Source organism: Dendrobates tinctorius, unplaced genomic scaffold (assembly GCF_039654945.1).
Source record: "Dendrobates tinctorius isolate UK_male_01 unplaced genomic scaffold, ASM3965494v1 ptg000103l, whole genome shotgun sequence".
In the NCBI taxonomy this organism is placed as follows: Eukaryota; Metazoa; Chordata; class Amphibia; order Anura; family Dendrobatidae; genus Dendrobates; species Dendrobates tinctorius.
In genome coordinates, this window is record NW_027361771.1 from 2,435,970 (window position 1) to 2,452,270 (window position 16,301).

General features: G+C 45.7%; 1 protein-coding gene across 5 annotated transcripts in view; it reads left to right on the forward strand.

Annotated features, from left to right (window-relative positions):
• Positions 1-16,301, forward strand: part of RECQL5 (RecQ like helicase 5) — a 163,379-nt gene that overhangs the window by 13,119 nt on the left and 133,959 nt on the right. For all 5 annotated transcript variants that reach the window (XM_073587944.1, XM_073587943.1, XM_073587945.1 and 2 more), the window contains exons 3-6: positions 7,314-7,435; positions 9,259-9,777; positions 10,080-10,185; positions 10,584-10,695. In XM_073587944.1, coding sequence (XP_073444045.1) covers positions 7,314-7,435; positions 9,259-9,777; positions 10,080-10,185; positions 10,584-10,695 — 859 coding nt within the window. The remainder of the gene's footprint in view (positions 1-7,313; positions 7,436-9,258; positions 9,778-10,079; positions 10,186-10,583; positions 10,696-16,301) is intronic.

Sequence of the window (16,301 nt, forward strand, 5' to 3'; positions counted from 1 at the left end):
GTTGTACATTTTTTGTGTCCTGAGGTTCAATAAACGAATTTAAAAAAAAAAAAAGTTCACATACCCCATTTCTTAATACCATATATTGCCCCCTCTAACATCAATGGCAGCTTGAAGTCTTTTGTGGTAGTTGTGGATGAGGTTCTTTATTTTCTCAGAGGGTAAAGCTGCCCACTCTTCTTGGCAAAAAGCCTCCAGTTCCTGTAAATTACTGGGCTGTCTAGCATGAACTGCACGCTTGAGATCTTGCCAGAGTGGCTCAATGATATTGAGGTCAGGAGACTGAAATGGCCACTCCAGAACCTTCACTTTGTTTTGCTGTAGCCAATGACAGGTCGACTTGGCCTTGTGTTTTGGATCGTTGTCATATTGGAACCTCCAAGTACGTCCCATGTGCAGCTTCAGGGCTGATGATTGCAAATTTGCCTCCAGTAGTTGTTGATAACGTGCTGCATTCATCTTTCCTTCAACTTTGACCAAGTTTACTGTGTCTTTGTAGCTCACACATCCCCAAAACATCAGTGATCCACCTCCGAGTCTTACAGTAGGAATTGTGTTCCTTTCATCATAGGCCTTGTTAACCTCTCTCCAAATGTAACTGTGATGGTGTGATAAGCTATGTGGATGTCATTTTTTTGTATATTCCTATTTTTCTATTTCAGTTATTTTCATAGTGTTTTTCTTATTACATTGTAAGTCTACAGCCTCACTGTATCTGTCTCTTGATGACCCCCTGTGGTGCATTAATCCCTAAGGCACTTTGTTCTCCTCTGGGAGGCCTGGAAACCGCCCCCAACTTGTTTGACTACCCCTGGACAAGGAAGGGTGTGGAGGAGAGAACAGGAGCTGGGCAAGTCAGTTCCGGTGTGGACAGGATCGTGTAAAGACTGCATTTCAGAGAGAAGGACCCATTTTTATACTCTGGTGCTAGAGTTTTGGAATCTCGTTTCCCTGGACATTTTTCCTGTTATTGGACTGCATTCTTATCCTGGACTATCTTATCCTTTGTGTGGTGAACTGAATATGGACCTTTTCGTGTTTTTGCCTGAATAAAGGTCTTGGAATTGCTAAAAAAAAAAAAAATGACATCCACATAGCATATCACACCGTCACAACCTACACAGACCTCTGGCCTGCTCACTTTAGTCCACATTGCTCAGTTATTTATGAGTTCCTGGGAATGCCCTTTGGGATGAAAACTGCCCCCGCTACTTTCCAGAGACTGGTGGATCGACTGTTACAACAATGTCAGGACTTTGCCTGTGCTTACTTAGACGACATTGCCATTTTAGCACAACCTGGGAGGAACATCTTAAACACTTGGGCATAGTGCTGGACTGTATCCTTACTGCTGGACTGACCATTCGCCCTGATAAGTGCCAAATAGGGATGGCTGAGGTGCAGTACCTCAGGCATAGAGTAGGGGGTGGGACACTAAGGCCTGAGCCTGCCAAGGTGGAAGCCATTAGCAACTGGTGTAGACCCCAGACTAAAAAGCAGGTACTTGCATTTTTAGGAGCTGCTGGTTACTATCGCAAATTTGTTCTTAACTTCAGCACCTTGGCCAAGCCCCTAACCGACCTGACCCGCAAGAACATGCCTAGGAATGTGACGTGGACGACGGCATGCGAGGATGCCTTTTCAGCGTTAAAGACTGTCCTCGTCACTGCTCCAGTCTTGGCTGCCCCGGATTATAAATGCAAGTTCCTCGTGCAGACAGATGCATCCACCTTTGGGATTGGGGCAGTGCTTAGCCAAGTGAACGCCGCCGGAGAAGAACATCCTGTTGCTTTTGCCAGTCAGAAACTACTGGATCGGGAAGTTGCCTATGCCTCTATTGAAAAGGAGTGCCTTGCCATCATATGGGCGCTAAAAAAATTGCAGCCATACTTGTATGGCAGAGATTTTACAATTGTTACAGACCACAACCCCCTCACATGGCTGAATCGCGTATCAGGGAACAATGGAAGATTGCTGCGGTGGAGCTTGTCCTTACAACCCTACAGCTTCTCCATCCAATACAAGCGGGGAAGCCAACACCAGAACGCCGATGGACTGTCTCAACAAGAAGAACCATAGGCTCCCCAGGCCGACCTACCCCTGCCACTGTACAAGGAACTATAAATAACTGAGCAATGTGGACTAAAGTGAGCAGGCCAGAGGTCTGTGTAGACCTCATGGCGTACTCACTTATTATGGGGGGGAGAGGTTGTGATGGTGTGATATGCTATGTGGATGTCATTTTTTTGTATATTCCTATTTTTCTATTTCAATAATTTTCATAGTGTTTTTCTTATTACATTGTAAGTCTACAGCCTCACTGTATCTGTCTCTTGATGACCCCCTGTTGTGCATTAATCCCTAAGGCCCTTTGTTCTCCTCTGGGAGGCCTGGAAACCGCCCCCAACTTGTTTGACTACCCCTGGACAAGGAAGGGTGTGGAGGAGAGAACAGGAGCTGGGCAAGTCAGTTCCGGTGTGGACAGGATCGTGTAAAGACTGCATTTCAGAGAGAAGGACCCATTTTTATCCTCTGGTGCTAGAGTTTTGGAATCTAGTTTCCCTGGACATTTTTCCTGTTATTGGACTGCATTCTTATTCTGGACTATCTTATCCTTTGTGTGGTGAACTGAATATGGACCTTTTCGTGTTTTTGCCTGAATAAAGGTCTTGGAATTGTTCACTCTTCGCTTGCTCTGTTGATTGTGTGATACCAGAGAAGGACCCCGTGACAGTAACATTTATCGTTGTGGCCAAAAAGTTCAATTTTGGTCTCATCACTAAAAAAAATTACCTTGTTCCAGAAGTTTTGAGGCTTGGCTCTGTGCTGTTTTGCCTATTGTAGGCGAGATTCTTTGTGGCATTTGCACAGTAATGGCTTTCTTCTGCAGACTCAACCATGCAGCCCAGACTCAGACCAACTCAAGGGGATTTGATACAGATCCTAGACCACATCCCTAACATATGTGTAAACCCAGGAATAAATACATACTTCAGGCCAGACTCATGTAAAGATGCTGATCGATGAATAAATGAACACAATAATAAATACAGACAGTATAAATACCATATCTAAAGACCCCTTAATAAATAACCCAGAAAAAAGTACCTAGCCAAGTCTAAACCAAATAAATAAATGCTCCATGAAATAAATATATACATCATACTAGACCCAAGAAAAACCACCTTCAATTATACCTCAAAATAAATAGAACCCTCCTGTCTCCACCCAAATGGCTAGAGTTTTCTTTTTCGCTCGTTCTTGCTATATTGATGTTCATGGTGTCTGCACATGGATTTAATGTGGATTTTCTGCAGAGTATCTGAAGTCTCCACTTCAACATTTGCATATATTGCATGAAGATTTTAAACATTTTACCCAGTCATAGCAAAGGGTGAATACCCCAATGAATTTGGATCAAATAATTGACATGCTGTGGATTTTAAAGTGAAAATGAAAATAGGAGCAACATGTAACTGAGGTTTTTAAAATCTCATTAACATAGCAGTTACTGTATACGTTGAAGATTATCCGCATTGAAAATCCGTACTAAATATCCTCTCTGTATATTTACCATATTAGAGGCTTAAAGGGGTGGCCACGTTGGAGTTGAAAGTCTGCAGACTTTTTAATCATCACAGCGTGTGCACCGCACACTATCAGGCTTCTATGTTGTCAGTGGTCACGTGACCACAGGTGTGCGATTTGCATACTTCCATCCAGGATTAGATTTCCTAGATTGCTACTTTTATATTGTGGTATAAGTGGTATATCAACCAATACGAGTCCATCTCTTAAAGGGAATCTTGTCACCTCATTTTTGGCCTATGAGGTGCTGCCACTGCCATCAGGGGCTTATCTACAGCATTCTGTAATGCTGTAGATAAGCCCCCGATGTAACCTGAAAGATAAGAAAAACGAGTTAGATTATACTCACCTCGGGGTCCGGTCCAATGGGTGTCGCGGTCCGCAGGGCTGTGGAGTCTGAGTCGTGGAGGTGGAGTCGGTATAAAATGGACCGACTCCTAAAATATATAATAAATTGGGTACAGTAATTCAATGCAGAATGTGCTGAATATTTTTTCATAAGAATTTGTAAAAGTTATGAAATATCCTATAAATGGCTGTTCTATTCCTGATCTAAGGCTGCATTCACACTCAGCGTTTTTGCTGCGTTTTTTGATGATACGTTTTTCAGCTGCAAAAGCAGATCAGCTTTTTAAAAAACCGCATCACCTGAAAGGTTTTTGAGCTCATAGATAATGTTTTCAATAGCAAAAGCAGATTAGAAAAACGCCACACAAACTGACATGCTCATTCTTTGTGAGGATCCGTTTTTGAGTCCAAAAACGGATCCTCACAAAACGATGTGTCTGAATGTCATATCTTGAAACCCAATGACTCTGCTGGGATGCCCAGAGTCACTGCATTTTACAGCAAAAACGCTGTGTGTGAATCATAGCCGTAGCCAGCGAGGGGCAGGGGGGGCAGCTCCCCCCCCCCTAGAAGCAGGGTCACGCACCTATCAAAACTCACTTGTATGCTGCAGTGCTCCCGTCCTGCATCGGCTCCAGACTGCAGGGGGCAATCTCCCCTCCTCTGTCCTGTCTGCTGCCGTCTTCACCAGAGAGAGGAGGGGGATGGGTGCCTGCCCTGCACAGGATCCGATTCCTGGGCCCCGAGCTGGTGAAAGTAAGAAATTGAAAGTACTACTGCTCATCTCTGTCACAGGAAGGTAACTAATGCTAATATTGTAGGTAATTATTATGTGCTCTCTGTAGAAGGAAGATCTTAAAAAGACTCTCAAACGCTTCATGTTCTTAAAATGGATGCCTGCACACGTCACAGTGAACTATTTTGCCATCAATGTTCGATATGTTTGTGACAACATAGAAATTGTTACAAAGATACTGGCAGTAAAAGATACTAAAGCTCATCACAGCAGTCACTTTCTCCAGACCTTAGTGGAAAAAGTTCTGCAAGATTACAAACTCAAAAAAGAACAGGTTCTTGCTATTGTAACGGACAGTGCTTCAAACATGAATAAATTGGGTACAGTAGTTCAATGCAGAATGTGCAGAATATTTTTTCATAGGAATTTGGGAAAGTTATGAAATGTCCTATAAATGGCTGTTCTATTCCTGATCTAAGGCTACATTCACACAAGAACAGGTTCTTGTTATTGTAACGGACAATGCTTCTAACATAAGTACAATTAAACTGATGAATGAGAGTAATGAACAACAGCTAGAAGAAAATTTAGGATTCAGTATGTTTGAGATGGAAGGCCACAGTGCTGTTCATGTAACTGAGGAACAAACAGATATTACAACAGAAGAACAGCAAAATTATACTGTAGAAATAGATGATCTTGTTGAAGCTGCTTCAGAACACTTTCATATTCATCACATGCGCTGTGTTGTGCACACGCTGCAGCTGGCAATAAGAGATAGTCTGCAAGAGGGACATGCTGTAACTCTGACTGGAAAAGTGAGGAAATTGGTTATTGCCGCCAGAACCCCTAACATTGATTCCATCTTGAAGAGACATGCTGGGAAAGGGGCAATTGTCGATCAAGCCACTCGGTGGGGCAGCACTTATTTAATGATTGAGCTTGAACTAAAACCGTTTCTTATAGATATGGCGAACCTCAGGTAACCCTAAATGAAGGTCAATGGACACAGGTGGCTGAATTGAAGTAATTGCTTAATCACCCATTTAACGTGACTAAAAAATTGCAAGCTGAGGATTTAACTCCTGGCATTTTCATAAGGGAGTGGAAGAACTTGCTATTTTGCCTGTCCCAAAGAGGAGGTTTAATCGCAGATGACATTTCTGCTTCAATGAAATGGAGAACACTACTACTGGAAAATAAAATTTTTCTGGCAGCTGTTTTTGTGGACCCAAGTCATCATATACTGCTTGATGATCAACAGCTTACTAAAGGAAAAGAAGCTCTGCCTGAGGTAGCAGTTAGGATGAGTGGCCTACAGGAGGACTGCCAGGCGCAAGAGGACTTGGGTCCTGACAGTGCTGCTGCTGCCGTTTCTTCATCCTCATCAGATGAGGAGTTTGACTTTGACAAGTATTTGGATGACATGGAGAAGGCAAAGCGTTGCTGCAAGGAAAAAGATTTCACTCCGTCTCCTATAGCAAGAAGACTGACCATATTTCAGCAAAATGTTTCACTTGCTCTCAAAGAAATAGAAAAATTCAACCGTTCATCAAAACTGACTGTGCATGAGGCAATTCCTTTATACCCGGAAATTGTTAGAGATGTTGCCCATGTGGTTACGGCTTTGCCTCCAACCCAAGTTAGTGTAGAGAGGTTGTTCTTTAGCCTTAAAATTATTAGGTCAGATTTGAGGTCATCTATGAAGGAGGATCTGATGGAGGCAATTCTATTTCTTAGAACAAATTCATAGACTGCACAAATGTTATTTAGTATGTTTTTGTTGAAAACTTTTTTTTTTTTGCCACTTACATAGTTTATTACATAGTGTTATATATATATATACATATATATATATATGTAATCAATATTACATAGTGTATTACATATTTACAATTTGTTACAGTTTTTTGTGTTTTGTGTTCTACAGTTGTATTCCAATAAATATATAGTATGTTCTATCTAAATATCTTGATTATTGTATCATAAAAATGTTTAAATATCTGATGTTCACATTGTACTACAATACATTTTTCACTTAAATATAAGCAATATATGTGGGAGTCGGAGTCGTGGAGTTGGAGTCAGTGTAAGGGAAATTGAGGAGTTGGAGTCGCAGGTTTGGCTTACCGACTCCACAGCCCTGGCGGTCCGGCCTTCTATTTTCTAACTATGACGTCCTCTTCTTTGCTTCTGTTGCGGCTCCTGCGCAGGCGTACTTACTCTGCCCTGTTGAGGGCAGAGAAAAGTACTGCAGTGCGCAGGCGCCGGACCTCTCTGACCTTTCCCAGTGCCTGGGAAAAGGGCAGAGTAAGTACGCCTGCGCAGGAGCCGCGGCAGAAGTAAGGAGGAGGATGTCATCGCTAGAAGATGGGAGGCGCCGAACCGCGACACCTTTCGGACCGGACTCCGGGGTGAGTATAATCTAACTTGTTTTTCTTATCTTTCAGGTTACATCTGGGGCTTATCTACAGCATTACAGAATTCTGTAGCTAAGCCCCTGATGGCGGTGGCCGCACCTCATATCGGAAAAATGAAGTGACAGATTCCCTTTAATCAGAAATGACCTCCAGTCTCTACTGTTCATAAATTAATTCTGTGTAGCACCTGATTCATTTATAGGACTTTTTTTTTCCCTTAGGTGACAAAGATGTGTTTGTGTGTATGCCTACTGGAGCTGGTAAGTCTCTCTGCTTTCAGCTCCCAGCTGTCCTCGCTTCAGGAATCACCATTGTCATCTCCCCTTTGATAGCCCTCATTCAGGTAATGTAGTCAACACTGATATTTAAAGCTTTCCATAATACCCAGAATTTGTGCTGACAAAATTTTTTAAACCATGTTATCGAATATGGTTACATTGCAGCGTCAGGAAAAGCAAAAATGTGTATGTAAAAAAATGACATTGTAAATGATCTATGTAACATTAAAAGATCATAGGTGTACATTTCAGTCATCAGATATCTGATCAGTGTTCATTATTTTATCTCCTTTATATAAACAAGTCAGTAAAGGTTTTGCCTGATGAAGTAAAAAGCTATATATTGTTGGTCACTGTAAAATAAAGAACCTTAATATGTTTTGTTTATAAGAACTTTGTAGAGCGCTGAATTTCACTGCTGATTTCTTGACAGCCCCACTTCTAATTCACAATCAGAGAAGGGGCCTGGCTTAACTAATGCCCTCAGCCAGACAATCAACCCCTGCCAGTGTGAGAATGACAGCTGAAATGGTGCATGCTGGAGTGGGGCCAAAATCCATAATTTTTGCAGTTTTATTGATTAAAGTGTATTTGTTTTGTACATATGCTGAACAAGAAGTTTTTCTTCTTTTTTTTTTTTTCTTTTGAGAACCCTTTTAATACGCTTGGATGTTATGCCACGTTAAACAAATTTAAATGATCATGTAGCCAAGCAAGTGACCATGCTTTTGTTCATGTGATGAGGAGTACTCAGATTTATCACTGCTTGGCATAAATTGTACTTATCTAAGAATTTATACCCCTGACCTAGTAGCTTGGAGAGTCATGGGACATGAGTCAGCAGCGGTACTATACTCTGGATCCAAACAAACCCTCATCTGGAGTATTTGTCTAATTGATTATTTAAAGGGAACCTGTCACATTGAAAATGCATTACATTCTGTATGTACCATGATATAGAGTAGGAGGAGCTGAGCAGATTGCGAAGAAAAGATTCAGCATAACTTGTGTTTTTTTTCATTTACATCTGCGCTTACCCTGGGTAATTCAGCCAAGTGGGCGGTCCTATCAGTGATTGATTGCCATCTCTGTAGGCACACCTGTACAAGGAAGGATGTCAATCACTGATAGGACCGCGCACTTGATTGAAAAGCTGAGAATGAAGAAAGTTACAAATATAGAAAGCACTACTTACACTGAACCTTCTCCCACACATATACTCAGCTCCTCATACTCTATAAAATGCTGCCTGCTAATTGGACTCTGAAAACCACCTGAAAACGCGCCCACGATATGCTCAACAGAATAAAATATTCAGTTATATGCTAAAAAAACAAAAAAAAACCTTTGCGGTTCAATTGTTCTGACTTTTCAGCGTCTTTTTACTTCTTCAGATTTTCAAAAATTCCAAGCACTTAAAAGAAGTGACATGACCATTTTTGAGTCGCTTTACAGTTGGACAATGCTCCTTACTTACAATATGAAAGGATAGGCAGGCTTAAGAGATACCCCGACCTCTTTTTGAGTGTTTGGTCAGCATCTTTTCTTGAAAAACCATTAGCGGTTTCTACACGATGGAGTTAAAAAACCACGTAGATAACATCAGTAAAACAAAGACTCTCCAAAAATTTTGGAAGAACGCTCAAAAAATCCGCTGGCGGTCCAGAATATTGAAAATGCCCTCAGGGAATGACAAAAAAAATATGCTAAAAGATGCTTGAGAAAGAAAATTGCTGACATATCCTAAAGCAGTTTCCATTAAAAACCTTGTCAGGTTTGCCTGCTGAAAAAGATGTTGTGTGCGCATAGTCTCAGTGTGACAAGTGCCCTTTATGGTTTCTTTTTGCACTGACTTCTCTCTTCTTTTCCTCCCTTTTTCACCTTTTAGGATCAGGTAGACCACCTTATTTCCCTGAAGATTAAAGCTTGTTCTCTGAATTCCAAGTTGCCTGTAGCAGATCGTAGGAAAATCCTTCAAGACCTGGAGAGCGAGAGCCCTAAGATCAAACTCTTGTACATAACCCCTGAAATGGCTGCAGCTGCTTCCTTCCAGCCAACCCTTAACATGCTGCTATCCAAAGGTCTCCTCTCCTACCTCATCATAGATGAAGCGCACTGTGTTTCCGAGTGGGGCCATGACTTCCGACCGGATTACCAGCGTTTGGGAGCTTTGCGTTCACGTCTGCCACAGACACCATGTGTTGCCCTGACTGCCACTGCCACCAAACAAGTGCAGGATGATATCATAGCTTCATTGAAGCTGCGCCAGCCTATTGCATTGTTTAAAACTCCCTGTTTCCGTGTCAACCTGTTCTACGACATACAGATAAAAGAGCTATTGGGAGATCCATTTGGGAATCTGAAGGACTTCTGCTTGAAAGCTCTGGGGGAAAAGAAAGCTTTTGGGGTAATGCGATAAGTGGTTGTAATGTAGCATAAAAAATATCACTTTTTAACAGTTCTACTTTGCTCTTATGGAAAAGTGGACATCTAGAATATGGCACAAGTCACTATCTGTACCATATAAGCTGTTTTTCTTGAAATCTGAAGGCAGACTCCTGAGTCACAAGATCTACACTGCATCGATTGCCAAATATTTGGATAGTCCAGTTAATTACTAAATTTCTATACAGTACAACTGTTAATTGTGTTATTTTTAACCTGTGTATTTGGTTCAATCTATGTGATCTCATACCACTATGTTCATAGGGTTTTCCAGGTTGTGGAATCATATACTGTAGGACTAGGGAGGCTTGTGAAGAAGTAGCAATTCAGATGTCCAAAAGAGGTGTTGCCTCCAAGGCCTACCATGCAGGTGAGCAAAGGACAGTTTACATGGCCCACGACCACTGATCAGTAAATATTTACCGATCTGCAATCTTAACACAAGCAAACCGCCATAATCTGATCCTTCAGTATGCATTGTCTGCCATAGTTCTCAGCCGCTTTAGTCCTGTTTACACAAGACAAGGGCGCTGCTAAAAAACCCTGAATTTTTTTAAACTGCACAAAATCTAATTTAACTGAACGAACGGGCCTTTTGTCATTTATTTGGTCATCGGCAGCCTGTTTACACTGAAACATTATCGTGAGCACTCGGTCACAGTAATCTTTCTGTGTAAATGCAACTTAACAGCTTGTTTCTTTTTGTGCATTCTGTCTTGTGTTTTCTTTAGCTTTAGAAAGGTAATAAGATTCTTGTTTATCATTTAGGTCTTAAAGCAGCAGATCGAGTATCCATCCAGAATGAATGGATGGAGGAAGCTGTTCCTGTCATTGTGGCCACCGTCAGTTTCGGAATGGGGGTGGATAAAGCCAATGTAAGGTGTGTGTAACCTACTGATATTTATATTGTATTATTATCTTAGAAACATGGAAGTGCGTTTTATCCAATAATATCCCAGTCACTTAATTAGATTTTCTTATATTAAATTAAAAAAAAAAACTCTGATGGGAAGATAAAGGCTTCTTTCAGTCTTTTAAACAGCCCTGGCTTCTCACCGTACTTTATTTGGTGTAAGGAGAAGTGTAAAGATCTGACATTTGTTTTTTGATATTGGTTAGCAAATGCTGTAATATATTAAAGCAGCTACTTTTCATGACTTTGTTGTCGGGTGTTCCAGGACCAGGGGCACCTTCCCTGTCCCTAACACTAGGGTCGCCATAGCTCGCCCTGTTCCCCGTATTACTTCTGATGGTGATGACACTGGGGCCATATACCTTGCCGTAGCTCCTGAATCCGCCCTCAGTCTGTACCCTTCCTCTACCCAGGGAGTAGTAGTGTACCGTACTACACCAACCAGACCAACAAGGTAATATGAACAGAGATAAAGGAAAATATCAATCATATAAATATACACACATAAACAAAAGAGGTAAACCCCAGGGAGTGGAGGATGGGGTTAAACCAAAGTAGGAGAAGCAAGGGAATTATCGCACAATAACTAGCAACAGTCACAGGTAAATCCACCAAACGCCTTCTCCAATAACAACCACCAGCCATGCTGCAAAAGCTATCCTCTGACAATGAGTGCTAGCCAGGGACCAGATTATATAGGAGGTTGGAGTGGCTAAAAGTGCCCAGCTGAGAGCGTTAATGCAGGAAAGCTTCCAGGAGCTCTCAACTAAGCTTATGAACTGCTAAAAGAAACTTGCACCATTTAATATGAAGGTGAAGTTCTTCTAAACAGTGCAGGAGTAGGAGATATGAGATGCTGCAGTCTTCTGGCTCTGCTCTGTGGAGGTAAACCAGTGACACTGCTTTAGTACGATATATCGCAACTATAGAAATGTTATATGAATAATATTTGAAAGCATCTTTCTCCTTCGTCTCATTGGGGGACACAGAGACTGTGGGTGTATGCTACTGCCGTCTGGAGGCCGACACTAAGTATACAAAAAACAAGTTAGCTCCTCCTCCGCCGCATACACCCTCGCCCTGATAGCGGGCGGAAATCAGTTTTTGCTTAATGTCTGATGGAGGCACACGCAGTCTGGATTTCTCCAGACTATTTTTTGTTTTTTCTCGCTATGAAGAGGAGACAGGGGCGACGGATCCTATTGAAAGGGTCCGATCTCCCCAAACCATCAACGGGCGAGCACGCGCGATTATCGCCTCCGTGTATCCTGTCCCGCACCGAGGGACATCTCTGGGACTTTTCCCCAGACATCTATTTTTATTTTTTATTTTTGAGTAGATGAGACAGGGGCAACGCATCCTATTGAAAGGATCCGATTTCCCCAAACCAACAACGGGCGACCACGTGCGAGTGTCCCTCCACGTTTCCTTTCTCGCGACGTGGGACACTATGCCAGACTTAGCCCTGTCCACCCCTAGGTATTGAAACCATGGGCTTGCACAGAGGCACAAGACTAGTCTGTGCGGCCCCCACTGCTCCACCAACGCACGAGGGCGGTGCTGCATGGCGGCGGACGGTCCCTCTCCTCGCCCCTACAGGGCAGACAGAGCTAGGGTGCCTGCACCGTCCAAAAAGGGATTACCTCATGGCCTCGGCTGAGGGCAGGTATGGATGACTGGGGAGGGCTCCGGGGCAGCGAGAGGCTCCAGGTTAGTGGTATGGCTGTAGGTGGCAGGTTCGGGGGCTAGGGCTCGCACCCCTGGATGGAGGTGATCCAGCAGGCTCCATTCCTCTCCCTTCCTCCCTCCTCCTCCCTCCGATACCTGCACGTGGAGGGCTGCGGACCCCCCAGCGGGGTAAGGAGAGTGCCAGCGGGATCACCGGGATAGCGGGGCCGCCAGTGCACGGGCGGGCAGTGACTAAATTTAGCCCGCGGCTTCGGCCCAGACCGTGGGTGGAAGTCCCGCCCCCCCGGCGTTACAGCATATCCGGCGCCGCCCCCCATGACCGGGCAGGCGGGCAGTGACTAAATTTAGCCCGCGGCTTCGGCCCAGACCTCGGGTGGAAGTCCCGCCCCCCGGCGGGACATCATATCCGGCGCCACCCCCATGACCGGGGGGACGCTGGATAAAATTGAGGCCCCGGCTTCAGAGCAGGGTAGGCCGCGAGCAGGTGAGCACTCGCAGCCTACCCAGAGGAAGGAGCAGACAGACGCAGGAGCGCGGGAGAGACACGCAGGAGCCGGGTAAGTGCGACGCCGTCCTGGAGCCACACTAAGGGTTACCCTCCTCCTCATTGCCCCTTCATAAGGAAAAAAAAAAAGGAGAGAAAATTGGCCTATTTCTGCAGTATGTATGGGAAAGGAAAAAAGAACACGTTCCTTTATACCGCATGCGTTTCCTGTGGGGTTATGTTCCCACGAGCACAGACTGTTAAGTTATGTGAAGCCTGTAGTTCCGAACGCGCCCAGGAGCCCTCCCCCGCAACGGAGCCCAGGGGTCTGGATCCCCCGGAATGGGCGTTATCGCTTTCTCGGTCCATGGTTTCACTTACGAAGGCGATTGAAACCCTTCAGGCCCCGGATAGGGGTAGAGACGACGGCTCGCCTGGTTGGGAGGGTTCATCCACCTCACAAGAGCCTCCAGTCTGCAGGGGCCGCACACTCTCTAAGCAGATGCATAGGGAGAAAACCCATATGGCGTCTCCGGGCCCCTCCGGTGCTTTGGCATCCGTGAGTGCGGCGTCTCGCTCACCGTCACCATTTTCTGGGAGCGAGCAGAGTTCAGGTGATGACGTGGAGGAATCCTTGGACCTGGATACCCCGGGGTGTCGGGAGACGGTAGACAGTCTCATTGAAGCTGTCAATCAGACTCTTGGTATTGAGGAGGATGTGTCCCTAACCGCAGGGCATAAGATATCCTTCAAAAAGGCCAGGCGACCACATAGAGTGTTTTAGCACTCATCCAGAGTTCGAGGACATAGTGCAGCGGCACAGGGAACGTCCAGACAAGCGCTTTTCAGGACAAAAGACGCTAGAAACGAGATACCCGTTTGCACCAGAGCTCTGTAAGAGATGGGAGGAATCTCCGGTGGTGGATCCCCCAGTGTCACGCCTGGCCTCAAGATCCCTGTTGTCAGTACCTAGTGGTTCTTCCATTAAGGACCCCACGGATCGGCTCTTAGAAGGTTTAGCCTGCTCGGTGTATGAGGCATCAGGAGCAGCGCTCTCTCCTTCATTTGCGGCAACATGAGTAGCCAAAGCCATGATGTCATGGTCAGATTCTTTGAATAAAGTCCTACAAGATAGAGACTTGCCGACGGAGGTGTCTGAGATAGCAAATCAGATCGCGATGGCGGGTGACTATTTAATTAATGCGTCCTTGGATGCGGCTAATTGCGCGGCACTAGCGGCGGCAAAGGCTATCGCCATTAGGAGAGCCTTGTGGCTAAGGCTATGGTGGGCTGATTCGATTTCTAAGAAATCGTTAACTTCCCTGCCGTATCAGGGTAATCGGCTATTTGGTGAGAAATTAGACAAACTCATTTCGGATGCCACAGGGGGAAAGAGCAGCTTTCTCCCACAGCAGAAGATTAGACTGCCTTTTCGTCAGCCTCAGGCGCGCTTTCGAGCATTTCGCACCCCCGGATGGGCAACAGCGGCCAGTTCTTCTGCCCCAATTCGCTACAACCAGGACAAGGAGCGTCAGGTCACGTATAGAACCAACCCTCTGGGTAGGATGCGGGGCCGACCGCCCAGGTCAAGGGGGGCCAGGTCCCAGAGGCCCTCAGCAAAATGACTCGGGGCATCAGGTACCCGAAGACAGCAGAGTAGGCGGACGTCTGCTCAGGTTCCGCCACGTCTGGGTCGAAGTGGCACATGACGCATGGGTGGCGGAATTAATGTCATCAGGGTACAAAATAGAATTTGTCGGGGATCCTCCAAGACGATTTTTTCATCCCCGTCTTCCCAAATCGGAATCCCGGGCAGAGGCATTACTAGGGGCCATCAGGGTTCTTCAGCGCAACGGGGTCATTGTCCCTGTACCAGAGTGTGAAAGAACTCAAGGATTTTATTCCAACCTGTTCGCGGTCCCCTAGAAAGATGGAACAGTAAGGCCGGTTCTGGACCTAAAGCTCATGAACAGGTTCATCAGAGTCAGGCATTTTTGAATGGAATCTCTCCGGTCGGTCATATCGTCCATGGAGCAGGGAGAATATTTGGCCTCGATCGATGTCCAGGATGCCTACCTGAACATCCCTATTTTTCCCCCGCATCAAAAGTTCCTGCGGTTTACAATCGATGGGCGGCATTTCCAATTTGTGGCCCTACCTTTCGGGTTGGCCACGGCCCCCAGGATATTCACGAAAGTGATGGCTGTCGTCATGGCCATTCTACATTCTCGGGGCATAGTGGTTTTGCCGTACTTAGACGACCTCTTAGTGAAGGGTCCGTCCTTTCGGGCATGCGAGGAGAATGTCAGTATCACACTGGATACCCTATCTCGCCTAGGATGGTTGTTCAACGGGAAGAAGTCATCCCTTACCCCACCTCAGAGGATTCTATTCCTAGGGATGATTTTCGACACTTCCCGAGGGTTGGTGATTCTCCCTCAGGACAAGGTTCGGGCTCTCCGGCAGGGAGTTCGATGTCTTCAACAACCAGGCCCTCACACTATCCGGTTCGGGATGAGGGTTCTAGGGAGGATGGTGGCGGCGATGGAAGCAATTCCATTTGCTCAATTTCATCTTCGTCCCCTGCAGCATGCTCTCTTAGCGTCTTGGGACAGGAGTCCTTTCTCGCTCGATCATCAGTGCAGGTTGTCCTCTCAAGTCCGACGGGCACTTCAGTGGTGGACGTGCGACTCCTCTCTTCGTCAGGGGAAGCCCTTTCCCCCAGATCAATGGTTGGTGATCACTACCGATGCGAGTCTTTTCGGTTGGGGGGCGATCTTCCGCCATCACACGGCCCAGGGGCAATGGTCGCCTCAGGAGGCACATCTCCCTATCAACTTGTTGGAGATTCGAGCGGTGCGGTTGGCACTGCAGCATTTTCAGCATTTGCTAGCAGGACGCCAGGTCCGGATTCAATCAGACAATGCCACGGCAGTGGCGTACGTGAATCACCAGGGAGGCACACGCAGCAGGGCAACCATGCGCGAGATAGAGCATGTACCCCGTTGGGCCAAGAGGAACCACTCGATAATCTCGGCAGTTCACATACCAGGCGTGGAAAATTGGGCAGCAAATTTCCTAAGCCGGCAAGGTGTCGCGGCAGGGGAATGGTCCCTGCACCCCGAGGTCTTCCAGCAAATTTGCCAACGGTGGGGGACTCCGGACGTGGATCTGATTGCCTCCAGGGAGAACGCCAAAGTGGGCACGTTTGTCGCTCGGTCTCAGGACCCGCGAGCAATCGCAGTGGATGCGTTGGTCCTACCATGGAAGCAGTTTCGGCTCCCATACCTGTTTCCCCCACTGCCACTTCTCCCGAGGGTCATCAGAAAGATCAAGACAGAGGGGGTCCCGGCAATTCTGCTGGCCCCAGATTGGCCCCGTCGAGTATGGTACGCGGATC